The 18,315-nt window shown below is 36.8% G+C and overlaps 1 protein-coding gene across 1 annotated transcript in view; it reads right to left on the bottom strand.

Moving 5' to 3' along the window:
* Nucleotides 1-1,171: 1,171 nt before the first annotated feature.
* LOC113592158 (tubby-related protein 4-like) overlaps nucleotides 1,172-18,315 on the bottom strand; it is a 31,864-nt gene continuing 14,720 nt past the window's right edge. The window contains exons 3-14 of the mRNA XM_027032921.3: nucleotides 17,880-18,008; nucleotides 17,096-17,257; nucleotides 15,587-15,767; nucleotides 13,501-13,608; nucleotides 12,354-12,520; nucleotides 12,033-12,257; nucleotides 11,591-11,825; nucleotides 10,689-10,833; nucleotides 8,102-8,252; nucleotides 7,729-7,822; nucleotides 3,158-6,390; nucleotides 1,172-2,570 (exon numbers count right to left, since the gene is read on the bottom strand). Of these exons, the coding sequence (XP_026888722.2) occupies nucleotides 2,454-2,570; nucleotides 3,158-6,390; nucleotides 7,729-7,822; nucleotides 8,102-8,252; nucleotides 10,689-10,833; nucleotides 11,591-11,825; nucleotides 12,033-12,257; nucleotides 12,354-12,520; nucleotides 13,501-13,608; nucleotides 15,587-15,767; nucleotides 17,096-17,257; nucleotides 17,880-18,008 (4,947 nt within the window). The 3' untranslated portion in view covers nucleotides 1,172-2,453. The remainder of the gene's footprint in view (nucleotides 2,571-3,157; nucleotides 6,391-7,728; nucleotides 7,823-8,101; nucleotides 8,253-10,688; nucleotides 10,834-11,590; nucleotides 11,826-12,032; nucleotides 12,258-12,353; nucleotides 12,521-13,500; nucleotides 13,609-15,586; nucleotides 15,768-17,095; nucleotides 17,258-17,879; nucleotides 18,009-18,315) is intronic.

The following is an 18,315-nucleotide window of genomic DNA, read 5'->3' as shown; positions in this document are numbered from 1 at the left end:
ATTGATTGAAAGACGATGGCCTTCACTTTGACTCAGTCAACTGAAGTGCTTTTCTCACAGTCATATCTTGTAAAGTGTACAAACAGCACCACGTATTGTTCAGGGGCAATATGAGGGCAGTGTGCATTTATGAGAAAATCTCAACATAAATTGTGCTTGCTTTGAGTGTGGGAAAAGTCAAGTGATTCACAAACAGCATCATGACACAAGAATATTTGAAAAACATGTTTTATTTCATTGCTATTTTTTTGCATTTGTAAAACATGTTATATTTGATTAAGTGCAATGTATTTTAAATCATCTCTGCATTCATTAGAAATTTACATATGCATTTGCAACAACTGCATTTTGTTTTTGTAATGCACAACTTGTTTGTTAGTTATGTCATATGTCTGTCCCGTTATGTCACGGTGTGTCCTGTTTGTTTGCAAATAGTATATTTACAGAATATGTTGTTTATTTGGCAGCAAACTAGCTCCATATTCATTCCTTTAAAAAGCCATGCTGTTGCACTTGTATTTGCGCAAAGAGCAGGCCAGAAGACATGGTAGCATAAGCACTGTTTTAAGATACAGTGGGCCCAAAAATACCATTGTATTGGCAGATTTTAAATGTCACACTACCCGTTGTGCTGCTCCACTCACCTTTTCACAGGTACATTTACTTCTGTCCATCAAATTAACAGTGGTGTTAAATGTGTGTGCGCCCCACAAAATTAGTAAAATGCACCATTAGGGGGTGTTCACATGAAGAAAAATGCCATGTTAACACTCCCTTAGGCAGCTTTAACGTCCCAGTGCAGCAACAAAATGTAGAGCCCTTAAGTCTTTCATGAAGTGTTCTCATCCGCCTTCTGTGTCAGTTCCTTGCCCTTTAGCCTAAGTTACCCAGCAATGAATTTGACCTAGCACTTGTATCATGCTTCCTCGTTTGTGCTGCCAGCCCGTGTTACAGTAAGCCATGGTTACCCATTGTCACTGCATGCATCATAATGCATTATTTTACTAAATCTTTTTCCTTTTTTCCTACCACGATCATTACATTTTAGGTGACTACTGATAAACAAAGGACCCCACAGTGGGCTGAATATCAGAGTTCTCTAGTATAATTCCTACACTGAGATTTCCTTCCAAATAGTTGCACCCACAGGTAATTAATGTACGTAACAAGATTATTCAATGCATAGGCATCTTAAATTTTATTGGCAATCAATACCATGGAAATCTGGTAATTTTTATATAGACATCCATGGTACAAAAAAACTTGTTTTTTGTACAGTCCCCTGATTGTCAATCATGAACACCAACAAGGTGTTATTGCTGGTGTTATTTAAACATAACAAACATATAAATTAAGTAACAAAGTAAATAATCTCCAGCATCATTTTTCAAAGAAATACTGAGTGCACTGCTGCTCCCCCATGGGAGACTTGAAACTACATATATAATTTTTTTTTTTTTTTTTCATGTATCAGAATAGTTTATTTCCTACCAAGCCCGGTGAGCTACATTTGGTAAATGCAGTGATATGAAAGGAAAATAATGACATTGAAGTGTATATCTGATGGTAAGGGATTTAACTGAATTTGAATACTGATATGTATACACTAGCCACTGTAAAAAACAAAACAAAAATATGCTGAACACAAATTCAGCCTCCATAGACAATTTGTGGGTAATACCTGATGCTAATATGGCTGTACGTGTACCTCACTATTTGTTTTCTGTCAAATCTAACTAGCATACCAGTCTACCTGACAAGAACATCTTAGAAATTATATTTAAACATTAACAGAAAACTGCAATGAATGGGGGTTTAACAACCAGATCAGAATAGGGCAGACAGTGTGGAGTAAAGACCATATACAAGCAAACTGATGTATGCAAAATGACAGATCACTAAGTACAAAACACACATTTAGAAACTTGTTACTTCCAAGACAAATTGTTAGTATGTTATGATAAACACACAAATGATTATACAAATGAAAAGTAATAGTGCAGACTATTGCTATAGTTATATACCAAATTTTCTAAATATCATGGAGACATTATCAAAAAATAAGTTAAAAAACCCAAAATAAATAAGTAATGAAGTACATTATTTCACTTTAGATGAATTCTTTTTCTTTCAAAAGTAAACTTGAAATATGTACAAGCTAACTATAGAAAACAGTAGACAATTCCCCTAAGTCTTTACCAATGCGTTTTATTTTCCACTGAAAATATAGGTAACAGTCTTAAGTAAGTAAAATCTATCACATTTAGCTGCCTTATGATGGAGTACAAGTGGTATTCACTAGACTCCGAATGCTTTGTTCTATATTCATTTATAAGACCTCGTAAAAGGCAACAAGATTACCAGAAGAATCACAAAAACATACCGTAGTGCTGCCTTTCTGGTTTACACTAAAACTAGAGATATTCCCATGGATGAAAATGGAACCAGTGATATCACTTGAGACGCTGTGTAACATTGGCCAGGGCTACAGCAAATGCTTGCACTGCTGAAAATGGGTATTGAAAGTCCAGAATGTAGGCATTCCCATCGATCCTGCCAAACTGCATCACCTGGGTTTTGAAAGACAAATGTCACACATTTGGTAATACTTTATAATAGGTAGTCCTAATAAATAACACAATTATTAATTTGGTGATTATTAATATGTATATAGTTGTTTAGACACGAAAATGAACATTTACTTTATCATTTATTATTTATTTGCATTATTACAATATCAAGCAGTAGCCTGCCAAAGACATCATTATAAATTTTTTTTTTTTTTAAATAATTAATTAATTTTTTTTGTACCAGCCATTAATATCACTTAGTGACATTCGGATACTCATAAAGCACAACCTATTTACCTTTTCCTCTAAGCTGTGTATGGCTGTGATTTGAATAACTGATATTTTGATATGTGATTTGAATAACTGATTTTTTGACAAACATACACACACACACACACACACACACACACAGGCTGAGGGATTACCCACTCAAATTGTATATAGCAACAGATGGGGTAGAGTTGATGGGCAAATGTTTATGATGGGCAAATGTTTATATTAAACATTTCTAAGTAATACAGATTTATAATTTATAGTGAATATATAACATGCATGTACATGCAAGGACACTCTTGGCTATTGCTTACCTGTCTTCCTTCAAGCTCTATTTGGAAGTTTTTTGCAGACTCCTGTGTGACCCTTCCCCCAAAATCCAACTGGTATACCTGTGTTGCTTCATTCCAAAGAGGCTGTTTGTTGGCCATGATGTAGACAAAGCCCTGGTTGTCTAGGCCACACTCCTCTTTCTCAACAGCCTTTCTCAGAAACTTAATATCATCCAATTCACAGCCACCTGACCGAAGACTCTTCTTGGCCTTCCAGCCTTTCTTGGTACTTTGGTTTTGGTTCATCAGCTCATCCCCAATAACAATGAACTCTGACTCACTCTCAGAACTGTCCTGGAAGTCACCTGTTGTGGGCTTACTAAACCTTTTTGTCTTTTGCTGCTCCTTCTGTCCCTTGGTTTTCTTGTCCTGGCCACCCAATCCTGGGCTAGAGATGCTGAAATCAATAAGGGCTCTGCCCTCTTTTCTGGATTTGTTGCATACTGTGATTGCAGGAACACTGACTTCATCATTCCTATTACTGTCTAATCTCTTTCGGTTTTTCTTGCCAAACTTGTCTGCATACTGGGGAATTATGCCCTTGCTAAGAGACAGCACCTCCTGGAAACTTTCTGCAGTCTCAGAGGTGTCTTCTGGAGAGTTAACTAAACCCTCTGTATCTGTGAAGGGTAAGAGCAGTTGTGCAGTTTGACTGGGAAGAGACAGAACATTCTTTTCCATTATTTGGGAGACATTTTCTGGAAGTGCACTTAAGAAGCTAGGCATGGCTGGGCAGGGATTGCATGTGTCCCATGGACAGACAGCAACAGGGGTCATAGGTAAATTTGGACCTGAACTTACCCCAAGATTAGGTGGAGGAGAGCAACAGGTAAAACTGCTTAAATTGGGAGGGTAAATGGGTGGCAAGACCAGGGTATGATCCTGCTGTGATAAGGCCACTGGTGCAACCATTTGTTTAGGCAAAAAGGGAAGTGGTGAGTCCAGGACAGGCTGGAGGTGGGCACCAACATCACTGCTACCTGGGGAACAGGGAATGGTGATTTGGTATGTCTCACTTGCCTTGAATTTTGTGGCACTTGGGTGTGTAGAAGAACTCGATGATATATCAGGAAAATGAGAAACATCTACAGGCTGAGCAGGATTAAGGATTAATGCAGGTGGTTTGTGAGACACTGTGTGAGGAGTTATGGAGAAACTGGTTGCTTGGTCCTGAGGAACCCATATTTCATCAGTGACAGATTGATCCCACTGATATGATTGTGGTTGTTTAACAGTTGGTTTAACCCCTTCTTTGTTAAGAGATAGTTGCCTTAATGACTGATTCAAAGGCTCATTTACAGTAAAGGCAGTGTTGATAAAATCAGATGTATCCCTGTTATCACTGCCACCTATAACATTATAAATACCCCTTACATGTATTAAATTATAAGAGGACTCTGAAGGCAGCACCAAATTACTGCTGGAATGCACTATCACTGTGTTGTGGGTTGTGCCACTTGCAGATGGTGAAAAGTCTTTCCTTTTGACTGTATCACTAGCAATATCACAATTATCACTGGTTGTGACCTCTCTGCTTGCTCCACTAATGCTACTACACTGACTACATGTATGAAGTGTCACTGGTGCAGTTTGTTGATAAGAGACTGACAGAGTGCTTGTTTTTGTGGGAAGTGTCCTCTGAGGATAAAGCATCTGAGAACCCTTCAATATTACCTCTTGACTATCCTCAAGGCTCAAAGTGCCATGAATCATTCTGGTGTCAAGTGTTTGTCTGCAGCTTTGTGCTGAACTGATTTCACTGGCTGCATCTGTGTAAGGGGGCTCGTACCCACTGGATATGGAGTACCTAGGAACAGTGAGCTGGTTAAGTTTGGAAGAGGCATAGGACAGCTGTACCTTTTTCTCCTCACTTGAGGAGGATGAAACCCTGAGCATAGCAGAGCTTCCTGAGCAAGGAACTGTACTAAGATTCTGATTACTGATTAGTTGCATGCGAGGCTGGCAAATCTCCTCCACATTCCCGCTACTGTCAAAGGTGGTGATCCGTTCAAAGCCAAAAGAGGTTGAATACGGTGCTGTTTGTGTGGCAGATTGTTGAAGATTATCATCATCTCTCTTCTGATAAGTATCTTCCTGGTGTGGAGTTCCAGAGTTACTACCTGCTCCCACAGAAGAGGAACTACCATTTGCAGCAGATAATGGCATCATAGCAGCTGCTGCTGCAGCTACTGGAGTATAAACTGTACCACGGTAGGGGGGAGGAGCAGTAATCTTGTTAATTTCCTGAGGGGCACTGAAAACCACAGCATCTCCCTCTGCCAGATAAAAGGTAGGGGGAATCGGTTTGATATTGAGCAGTAACTCATTCTCCATTTGTTTAGCTTCATAGTTTCCAGTATGTTGAGAGGCATGTGCATTACTTTGTGAGAGCTGTAGGAACTGTCTAAATGGAGATCCTGAAGGTAAGGAATGAGCAGGGATTTGCATCTGACGCTGCTGTTGGTGCTGATGATTGACCTGCCTATGCATTTGTAGAGGTTGCTGTTGCATTTGATTTAGTTGTGGCAAGTGCTGTTGCTCCATCTTTTGGACCTGCAATCGAAGATGGTGTTGCTGTTGCTGCAATAAGCGATTCTGCAGCATCTGTTGCTGTTGTATTTGTTGTTTCTGTTGTACTTGAAGCTGATACTGTTGTTGCTGTAAATGATGCATCTCTTGACAGTGCTGTTGTTGCTGAAGCTCCTGGAACTGTGGCAACTGTTGTTGATGCTGTTTTAGATGCATTTCATGCTGACACAGTTCTGATGACAGAAGCTGAGTGTCCAAAACCTGTCCAACATTTATCCCTCCAAATATTACCTGATCAGAATTGGAACATCTAGATGGTACAGTATAATGTGTCATTAGTGCAGTATCCTTGCTGTGGACTGGCCCCTTAGTAGGGGATGTTTTTTTTTCACTGGAAAAGATATCCTTACTGGCCATCAATGACTGCACCAAACCAATGCTCTGGGTACGAGACATTGTTTGGGCAGGGCTGTGTATTGGTGCGATAGGTATGTTAACAGTGCAAGGAGGGGTGTCATCAGGAACTCCTGGATTTGTAGTGGCAGGCAGGTCATCATCATCCTCACTAAAGACATTAGGGCTGAAAATAGGTAAGTTGATGTATTCCATGGAAATCTTCTTTACCTCAGGCAGATAGATAGTCATCTGCCTAGGCTGCAGGTGCAACAGACTGGTTTTATAAATAACTGCGGAGAAAAAGGTAAAAATGAAATGTAATTTATGTAATATACAAAATACCTTGTTAGTAACAGGATCTAGTATGATCTTTGAAGAATGCCCAAATTTCTAATTAGGAACAAGAGTCTGTAGAGCATGTACAAAAGCTTTGTAGAGGTACTTGATGTTATTCTGTATCTAATCAGGGTTTCTGTCATGGCACAGGATCTTGAACAGGTTGCTTATTTGTTCAAATTTTAAAATTCCTGTTTCCAAGGAAACTGTGCTATTTACCATAAAGCCTGACAAAGTAGCCCAAATCCTATATTTGTCACATGTATCATTCTTTGACTGTAACGGGGAGCGGTAAGGAGGCGGACGCTTGTGCAGAGAAGAGCGAGATTTATTATGGGCAAATCCAAAATCAGAGTCTTTGTAGTAGTCCAGGGTCACAGAGCCAACATAGAGATCACGGGGATACATGCTAAACAAGACAAGAGTTAGGATAAACGAAAGCTAGGAAACACAAAGCAAAAGTACACAAAGGTAAACAAGGGAAGCAGGCTATGACAAAGACCAGGGAAAACACTGAGCTAAGAAACACGAAGGCTAGGATACACGGAGTACAAACTTACAGGTATACAGAGACATGCTTTCAAAAACATTCCCTAAACGCATAAACGCACAAATTCAAATAAACACAACCATTCAAATAAACACTGAACAGCCAAGACCAAGGGAACAAGGCAGGGTTTAATTACATGAACTAAACAAGGGACAGGTGTGGAAAATCAAACAAGGGGCAGAGAAAATAAAACTACGGAATGGAACTAAAATACACAAGACAGGGAAACTACGGAACACGGAAGCTGGGAGGGACTAATCGTGACATTGACATTTGAAATTCTTGAAAAGAAATTAGATTCAAACTGTTTTATCCCTGTGGCATTTACCCAAAAGTAGTACTGTGAAAAGTATTTATCTTTCTCTTAGAAAGGTGTAAATTCCCCTTTGCCCACAGCAATTTTTGACATTTACCTAAGCACCACATAAACTGTTAAAGATGTGAACAATTAGCCTGCCTAAATGTGATTTAATCCCAGTTGCAATTAGCTGCAATTAGACAAATTAAACACAATTTTTCCATTTTAAATTTTACTACTATAATTTTCAAAATGATGATTCACTTCAACTTCTAATCAAAATCTTAACAGATGTTCTGTAACCTAATAAATACTTTGATTATTACATCTTAATGATTTTTGGATTTTTTTAAATGTATTATTGCAAAATGAAAAAAGGTCAACTAGTAATCAACTAGTATTCAACTATTTCAACAAAATCAACTAGTAATTCATTGTCATTACCTGTACCAAGATTTGTTGGTAAGAAAGATGCAAGTCCCACAATTTTAAACTTTGTTCCCCATATGTTGGATGTGACTTGAGCAAGGTAATTATTCTGGAAAAAAACACAGAGGTGAGCCAAGTAATCAGTGGCTCATGATTTGTTTTTAATTTTGAAAAAAAAAAAGAATGAGGCAATCTATATTTTCCTTTTTATTCTGCCACTATTTATATCAATCCCTATAGCAAAATGTTAAATACATTACAGTAGTATATAAAATGTGCAGACTCAAACAAATTTCCTCATTATGAACAATAAGGAATCATATTAATATTAAATATTGCTATTAACGTTATAATACATTTCTAACATGATGTGCATCTCTAAGTGTACCTGTGTTAAGTCTTCTAAAGGAAACTCTCTGCGAGAGGGACTTGGGGATCCAATGGATCCAATGGGTTTGCGGATAGGTAACCGTGGTGATCTAGATACTTCCTGTGTGGCACGGGACAGCTTAGGGGACTTGCGGGGATCTATATTTATCCTGTTGGTGAAATAACACTAAGTCTCTACAGAAAATGTACAAAATGAAGGAAAAGACTTGAACATTAGTTTTTTTCAAAAACATGCTTTTAAAATTATTGTTCTGGTTAGCAGCAGGGTAAGTGTGGGCTTAGTGCTGGAATCTGGGCAGCCATACATGGGCTGGAATCAAACCAACCATACCTCATTTTGGAACTGGGCCAGATCCAGATGCAGGCTGACAAAAAAAGTTCTCACATGATAGATAAGGGCCAGAACCAGACCATACATTTTTTGCTAGCTGGGATGCAAGCTACAATGATCTACTGCTAGTAGGTATGCTGCATTAAAATTAACAATTTAATTTCTAAAATAAAATACATAATTAGTAAAGGGAACTTTGACATGATTGTAATGTAGTAAAATTTCCATCATTATATGTCCTATACTTCAGCATTAGAAAACATTTTGATTTCTGTTTTTGTTAAAGGAATTAAATAATTGTCTCATGTCAGTTCTTTGATTGCATACTTTCTGCCCAGAATGTCACAATATTTAAAAGTGGTTTAGATGAGTCTTTTTTTCAGAGGCAATTTGTCTTTTTATTTGCTTAATATGTGACATAATAAGGTAATTTTATTTTGTGCTTATATAACTGTTCTATGCCACTTTTTACTTTATGTACAAATTATCCCCTAAATCCCAGTGTGATTGTTTCTATTATACAAACTGAAACAAATGTCAGAAATAACATAATTAAATACACTTTTAATGTTAAAACCAGCTGTCTGAGGGCACAAAATAGAGCAGATCTACATAGTGAGGAAATCAAACAGTGCAAACTAATGCAAATATTTTCTGAGGTAGGTTTCCTGTACTGTTCTTTTATAAGAAAAGATGAAAACTGTTTCATTTGGTAGGTCAATGGGGAAGAGGTGCATAAATGCAAATGCAAAATGTAGTTGCCAACTAGGACATTGTTTCATATATATAAGATATTTGTTTGTTTGTTTAGTGAATGCATGTGGGTTTGTGATCATCTTATTTGTGTGTCACGGTACGGCCCATCCCCCGCTAAAACGTCTCTGTATGTAGGTGTGTGTTTGTCTGTATTGTCACGCCCTCTCGTGTCTTACACCTGATGCTTGTTGTGTGTAATTATCATACGTATATAAGTCACATGTCTTATTGTTGAGTTCCCTGTGTTTGAAACATAGCATGTGTCCTACGTCTAGGTGTTCTATGTTAATAAACGTCTGTTTCAACGTGCTTCATCCCCGCATCCTGCTTAAGCCTCTGAGCATCACACTGTGATTTTATTAAATGAACATAAGACATCAATAAAGGTTGAAATTTCATTTTTGTTTCTTAATTCACATCTAGCCTCCTAAAACAAAAGTTTTCATTTATAAATTTTACATTTGATATATAGCAATTTTCTCTTAATTTCTGTATTTATTTGTTGTCAGATGCCTTACTTAAAAAGAAGCGAGTAAATTGTGCTCTTTGTGGGACACACAAGTTGGCAAGGATAGTGAAAACCATTATTTTCATACTTTAATCTTTTCTTATTTTAGGAAACCCAGTGTTTATTAGATTATCTAAAAAGACTAAAGCTTGTACAAACTTTGCAGCTAGTGTATTCATGTGTGCCTGTTTTTTGCATCCATATTCCAAAAAACAGGAAAAGACTTTTTATTCACCAGAGATTAAGAATTGTTTATGTATTCAAACCTAGATTAGACTAATGCAACATGTGGTTGGCTGGCTATCCTGCTCTTACTTTAAGAAAACTTCAGCTAGTTCAGAACACCCCAGGCCACATCTTTATAAGGAAAAGAAAGTCAGAGCATGTTACCTCAGTCAATTTGCACTAGCTTCCTATTAAATTTGATATTCACAACAAAATCTTGCCTTTGATGTTTGAAGTCCATAGTGTCTATGATATCCTTAACTCTGGTGCATAAATCCGTACAGAACTGTATATTTTCCTTGGTTATAACACAAAGGATTTTGTGTCTATTCTCTCTTCTCTTAGCCTTTTTACTTTTATCCAAGTAAACTGTATTGATCTTAGCTCAACATAGATTTCCCCTGCCTCATATGCCTTCTAATATCACATCCATGTCATAATGACTAGGAAACCAAAATGTTTACAAATTAAAAGTATAATTTCCTATAGATAGGTGCTAACTAACTTTAAACATTTTTGTAGGCAGGCGAACACCTGCCAATTGTTTTCTTTTGCAGTGAATATTTAGTTTTTTTATCAGTTTAATTTATGTTGCCAAGATTGTGGGTATGACTTTTTGCTAAATCATTTGATTACCATCAAAAATAAAACTGTATGCTTACTTCAGCCACTCAGTTGATACTGTTTCCAAAATTAGTGAATTCATGAATGCATATTCAGATTAATTTCACACTTTTCACACATCTACAAATGGTTTCTCACTACCTGGGGAGTTTGGGTGACTTGCTTCCTCTGGACATCTTTGGTGATTTCTTGCCAATCCAGTCATCGCTGAGTTCAATGTCACTGCAATCTGAGCAGTTGCAGCTGTCTACCACAGAAGTGATGAGGCTGTTCCCATACAAATCATCTGGAGAGGGAAAATAGATAAGGTTATACAGTGTGATTGGAACTTAAAAAGTGAAAAATTAAAATCCCAACCACATTCAATACAACATATACATACATAAACACTCGTGTGTGTGTGTGTGTGTGTGTGAGAGAGAGAGAGAGAGAGAGAGAGAGAGAGAGAGACAATCTAAGTGATCAAACAAATAAAAAAAAAAAATAAAATTTGCACAGCCTGCTCATATCATCTAACAAATGTCTAGAGGTGACAATGTGATAGAGCATAGATTCTGTCCCTTGTATATTTATTTCAAGATGGTGTACACGCAGAGGGAGACACACATGTACACACATGCGCACACAGAGAAGACACACACACACACACACAAGTGCAGAAACTGTAGCTAGAAAACCAGAACGTTCATTCCCCAAAATGTTAATGCATTAACGCTAGCATTCATTGTCCTGTTAATGTAAGCCCACAAGTTAAATCTCCCATTAGCAATTGCAACCGACTTTAACTAGAATCTTATAACTATCCAATTAATCACTTATGATAGCAGATTGTTGAACTGAGATGAGAACAATAGTTTTTGAGCCCTGTAAGTAACTAGTTTATCTGATTAAAGACTTGCTAACATTACAATTCCCAAATAATATTATTTGCATAAATGACCAAAATCAATCTAATCGTACAGACTGAAAACATTGTATATTTTATTAAGAGTGAGCAATTAAATATATTATTATTTCATTTCATTTTTCCAGCATGATCTCACCTGTTTTCCCATCTGTCTTGGGGTCCATAATGATAAACTCAGGGCGTAGTTTGCTGATCCTGCAGCCCTTCAGAATGGGAACAAGCCCACCCAAGTACTCCAGATATAAGGTGTAACAGGGCCCACCCACATCCAAGTTATCATCTGTGCGCTTCATAGTACAATAAAGACGCTCATTCCCCGATGAGGGGTAACTCACAAAGTCCCGCATATTGCTTGTATCAGGAATGGGGGGCTGTAGGAGGACGGTGAAACATACAGGAAAATGTTTCCCCTTGAGCCATCAGTTTAGCAAAGGTATATTTTTATACCTCAGTACTGAATAAACAAAAAAATGTCTGGCTTTTCAAATACAATTTAGCAATGAGTGAATAATTAATAAAGGCAGAATATTAATGCCATAAAATGAAACTTCAGTAAAACAGGTAAATAAACATCTTACTTTAATAGTAGGAGCAAAGGCAGAAGACACATATCTGCTTAGGCGAGAAGGAATACTGAGTTTGGACACATCCTTTTCTTCTCTCACTGTGCTGGCAATCACCTGTTGGCATAACAACTGCAGACTGGCAAGCCTGCGCTCTACCCGAATCACATACAGTGCTGCTCCACATGCCAGAAACAAACGAGAGTCCTTATGACCCCAGCAGAGGGTACTAATTGGCCTCTGTACAAGAATGAACACACATGAGACAAAACTATATGTAGATTAAAACTGTTTGTGAATGCGTTAATATTTTATACAGAAAGAGTATATGCACACCTGTGCAGGTGTTTCAAGTAGATAGATGTGTTCTCCATGATGATTGTAAAACTTAACAACTGCAGTTTTGGATGCTGTAAAAAATGCATACTCAGGGATGACCATTTGTTTCTCCAATCCAGCAACTGCCAACAGATCCCCCTGAGAACACCACTGCATCACAATATCTGAAACACACATACAAAAGCAATATAAGTAAATTACACACATCGACATCATTGCTATGTAGATAACTGAGTGCATAAATTTGTAAATATTGGTTGGCTGTATGTATAATGACTTCATTTCAACAAGTGTACAGCAGAAAAATAAACAAGTATTGACATGTGAGCTTGTAATAACATAGATGAAAATTGGTCAGGATTATAAGGAAGATCAATAATGTGCAAAACAGAGAAAAGAATGAAATCTTGGGCTTCTCTGACAGAAACTGGGGAATAAAATATGCACATTAGCTTTGTTATGACCCAAAGTTGTGTATCTGTGGGCTGGTGGGCTGGTGGGCTGGTGTTTGGATTTCAAGAACAATACAAATTTGTTTTTTTATTTAAAGCTATTTTGTATAATGTTAACTCCCCTTGTAACTTTTCAAACTTTCAAATATGTCATTTACATATAAATGGCACATGCTGTTCCAAATGCAATATTAATATATTATGTTGAACCCTATAATACCCTGTAGAACACCACTTTTTGCCACCTGTAGCTACACAGTACAACTGAAACCATTTGCAAGATGTCTGATCAAAGTAAGGATAATCAAGGATGGCTGTATAAGGAACTGATGGGAGCGAATCACAGTATCAAAAGACTAAGAAATCAATAAATATGTCTGAGCAATGCTTATTTTAAAGTAAAATAGATAAATGCACTAAGTAAACAAACAATAGCAAATTAAGCTGCAGTTACATTTGCAGTTAAATGGCCTGATCAAAACCACGGTTTATATCAATATATTGACATTGACAGAGTTTATCAGCATGCATATATTGCCGAAGTCAGCAAGGAAAATGTTATTTAGATATTGAGTAATAGTTATTTAGATAATTTGTATCCCCACCCATTATCCAGTGGATGTACATCGATATACTATGGATAAACCAAAAGTACATGAAAATATTTGGTGCCCAGCTACACACATCCTTACCTTTAAGTCCAGTGCGAATTATAGTAGGTGTGAGGTCATCATAGTTGCTCATCAGACTGATGTCTCCTGAGGTGAAACACACAGTGAGCAGGAGCTTCAGGCTACTCACTGCAGCAGGAGAGATATAAAAATAATATATTACTAGTGAAAATCATTATAAAGAAAAATACCATTTGTAACACTAAACAATTCACCAATCTTACATTTTACACCAGTGTCAAGAGACAGTGGCTATTACTTGGTATTTAATAAATATATAACAACCAAAATAGCCATGACTAGTTGAAACTATTTGGCTTGTTTTAAAGCCTAGCACCCTTTCCACATACCAGACAGCCAAACTGAATATAGGCCTATCACAAAAGCGTCACGGTACGTGTGCTCATTTCTATGGCCACGCCCTCCCTGTGTTTCACACCTGCTCCTTATTGTGTCATTAGTGTGTATGTATATAAGTCCTCTGTCTACGTATAGGTGTGTCGATGTTTGAACCAGGTTAGTTCGCTAACGATGTTGTCGTCTTTGTGTCAAATAAAACGTTTGTTGTGTTAGACACGGCACGTCCCCGCATCCTGCTTTGCCTCCGCTCGTCACAAAAATGACAATTTAATACCATCTAGAGCTGATCTTAGAATGTACTTAATCAAACAGGAAAGAAGAGGTGAGGCAAGTTTATAATCCAATGCTATGATAGATACTTTTTATGATATCTTGAAGGAAACTGTAAAATTATAGCAGCAAACTGTTCACATCACATAAACACAAAATAAACACAATTAGAAAATTAAGGATGCTCTAAAAAGGCTCTACGAAGTACAGTATTTACAATTCATTTACAGAAGGGACTACACTACAATAATTACAAATGTGCAAGTGAATGTAAATGAATACTTTCCAAATGCTACAATATGTGGTAGTATTTTAAGAATAATGTCCAAGTCTGAAACTAGCTGATCTACAAATAGATGTGTTGTTAATTGCTAAAAGAACTGCCCTATCAACAACTAAATATTCAATGATTAAACAGATATACCATTTACAATAAACCATACAAACAATGAAACTCACTATAATTTAAGCAGTATGGTATCAATATTGTCCATGTTGGAGGGTGACTCTTTAAAATGTCTAACTGTTGTGGGTATGAATGACCTCACATAGTGCCCATTAGCACTAGTTAAACCCTAAGTGCACCTCCAGTTTTAAGCTTATTTTTGAACGATTTGTACTTCTTCAGTTTAACACTAATTATCTGAAATTGTACACATTGTACAATGATCATTAGGGTTCAAACTGTAGGAGACACTTGGACCAAGACATCTATTCACATCCAGGCTTATTTTTCCATCATTTAGGTTCCATTTGATCTCATCTAATACAGAAGAAAATGTCAAAAACACATTTGGAGGAGAGGCTCAAAAACACAGGGGTTCTAACAGAGCATTTCAGAGAGAGGGTGATAAGATATGTACAGTATGATAAAGATGTGTGGAACATTGAAGCATGCAATCTATTTCAATAGACCAAAAATAAAATATGTACATTCAAAATTAGCATAATAGGTCCCCTTTAATGAAAAAATAGGTAAAACAGTGTTAGGCTAAAACTCCTGTCTGTGTAAATAGTTCAACAGAAACCAAAATATAAATCAACACACACACAAAAAATCTATGTACTACAAGACTTGGTTTATGCATACAACCACAGCTATTTCAGCAGTATCAAAATAAAGCATGTTTTATATTATATTTATATTATATTAAGATTGATATTATATTTATATTATATTAATTATACTATATTAAGAAGCAAAAATCATATGTTGCCTACATAGACAGACCAAAAAATTGGTTTAGTTTAAAAATCAGTAAAACTTTTAGTGATTCACAAACACAAATTACAAAAAACTGCATTACCAAGAAGACGAAGGCAGAATACCGTAGCCTAATAAACAGCTTTGTGGAGTCATCTTCTACCACCTACAACTCCCAATAGGGATATTGAGTAATTTAATTTTTGGATGGCTTTCTGGCAAAAATCTAAACAGACATTTGGCTAAGAGGAGGTAAGAAAATTGGTTATATACCTTGCAAAGAATCACAGTCATCTGAGTCTGTCTCACTCTCACTGCTCTCCTCCATTATAAAGTTGGGATAGCTCCAGGCCATGCTTACGATGCCCTTTGCCTCATGCAGCAGTAAATGTGCCATCATCCGTCCGTGACAGTCCATTACTATGACTTGTCCATCAGCTGTGCCAAACAACACCTGGAAAACCCAGGGGAAAGGATGAGAGAAACAAATACATTGGCATTGTTCATTGTTTATTAGCAAACCTAGCTAGCCTGGGAATTGGCTAACTTATAAAACTGCTCAAAATACCAAATGATAGCAACCTTTTAATAACCTATATTACAAAATGTTCTTCTGCACATTTCATGAAACTACATATTTGCATTAGAAATTGCCAATTCTCCAAACTTACACAGTGCTGCTTTAAATTATTTTTCATAAAATACCTCTGGGACAAGTGTCAAGTATAAACAAACCACAAAAAAACATGACAACACATTTGTACAACAAAGGCTGTATAAGCACAACTAAACTTTTTTTTCTTCTAGTCTTTTTTATTCAAGAGACAGAAACATATAAATAAACAAATTTTGTAGGAAAAATGGACGTCAGTGTCACTGTAGTTTATAGGCTACATCACTAATGGGTTTTGTGGGATGGATGTGGGGGGTATTTCAAGGTTCAGCATAAATTCTTAATTTTGGGAAGATGTCTATAATAATTTATTTCAGCAGCTATGGTATAATGGTGTAGACATCTTCCAAAAATTAAGAATTTATGCTGAACCTTGAAATACCCCCCACATCCATCCCACAAAACCCATTAGAAAAGGCTACTGGGATCAGTGCAAAGTAGGCCAGTTTGTATATAACAGATTACAATGGTAAAGTTAAGATACTTTACTAAAAAATGCAAATAATCAAAGGAATGAATGCATTTGTTATAATGCCATTAGGTTTGTTCACTTTGTCAAGTTTTAAATTTACAAGAATGACATTCAGAAATAATGTTAGGCTGGCGCGCCGGGAGTTGCACCCTTGGGGGGTTGGGGGGTGTCTGTCACGTTACGGCCCTGCACTCTCCTCAAACGTCTTGGTGTGTGCGTGTGTGTGTGTTCATCTGTGTCGCCATGCCCTTTCGTGTCGTCCACCTGTTCTGTATTATGTGTAATCCTCGTGTGTATATATGTCTCGTGTTGTAGTACATGTTGTTGGTGTTTGAAAGGTGTTTAGTGAGGTGTGCGGTGTTAGATGTGTCGTCTGTGTGTTAAATAAAAACATATGTTTGAACGTGCCCCTACTCCGCATCCTGTTAGCCTCGAATCGTCACAGATTATAGTATAATAATTACAAAAACACTTTACTCCAGGTGTAATAATCATTTGTGTAGCTGGAAATACACATGTACATAGCATTCTAAAATTTTGTATCATTGTTTAATGCTTTCATTATTGATAAGGAACTGCAGACATACATTTGATTTAAAAATAAACAAAGAAATAGGACTTAATTCAGGTACACTACCTGCTGGTCATCAGGAGTCCATATCCCACAAGTTAACTGACTCTCCAGATTAATCTCAGAAGACCAGTGGCGTTGACCACTGACAGAGCCCACCAGCACAAAACCATCACGGTAGGAGATCAGTGCCTGCGTGCCATCATGAGACCATGTGAAGTCACTGACCTAAACAAATAAAACAGTGTAATTCAGTAACTCTACAGGGATGCCCCTTTATTCAGTTAGTAAACAGTTAGTTAGTGCCTCCTTGCACTTAACTATACTTAGCAGAGACTTTATTTGTAATCAACACATTCTTAACACTACTGTCTCTAACGTTTACCAACAAATAAGTTAATGGTAACTTATGGTGTACAAAATACAATTAAAGTGGTCATATGTCTAGTGGTCTCTTTAAAGAAAAAAAACTCCTGTTATAAATGTCAACTGCGATTTAATCTCAGAATTACTGTGGCGCTCAAAAGATCTAGGTTACATTTTACAGTTAAATTCAAAAGGTACAGCAACCTATTAGGTAGAGTTATACTGTGTATATATAGGATGACTACTACTATGCATACTCTAATATTCTTAACTTGTTAAATCAATGTTAAACAATCCTCCAACCTGTATGGCCACAAAATATATGCACATTCATTGTACCTGCCTCTGTGTCTATTTAAACCACATATAAATTTGTCTCTGATTTTGAAATACAGTCACTGAAATGCATACTCCACTATAATTTTTAGTGTATTTTAGTGTTTTTCGGTAATGACAACATTTAAGTGTCCTTCTCCAGTCTTACCTGTGTTCCCCGGTCATTTACCAGCTCTATAGACCAGCGGCCCTCATACTGAATCCATACAAAAATCCCCCCATCTGCATCACAGGTGGCCAGCTTCTGAAAAGGCTCATTCCACCGCACCAAAACCACCTGCAATAAAGAACAACTCAGGTTAATCTGCAGCATTTCTCAACACTATGTTGTAATACACTGTGTGTGTTGCATACATAATGTAACATTTGTTGCTTTGGCTTTATATTATAGCATTAGTTATGAAATGAAAGAAGACTTTTTATTTTAAAAAAAGTTCAGAATGTTACCTTTAATTAGGGGATATTTAGAATCATAGTCCTATAAAAAATCCACCAATTTCACAGGTCCATTAGTAACATCAGTTTTCTTTTTTTTCTTTTTTTTTTAAATTTTTTGCTTATTTCAGGGGTTTTTGGTCTTAAGT

The sequence above is a fragment of the Electrophorus electricus genome, chromosome 4 (genome assembly GCF_041902795.1).
Source record: "Electrophorus electricus isolate QZ-2024a chromosome 4, ASM4190279v1, whole genome shotgun sequence".
Lineage (NCBI taxonomy): Eukaryota > Metazoa > Chordata > Actinopteri > Gymnotiformes > Gymnotidae > Electrophorus > Electrophorus electricus.
The sequence above is the reverse complement of the archived record's forward strand: the minus strand, read 5'-3'. Positions and strand labels throughout refer to the sequence as shown.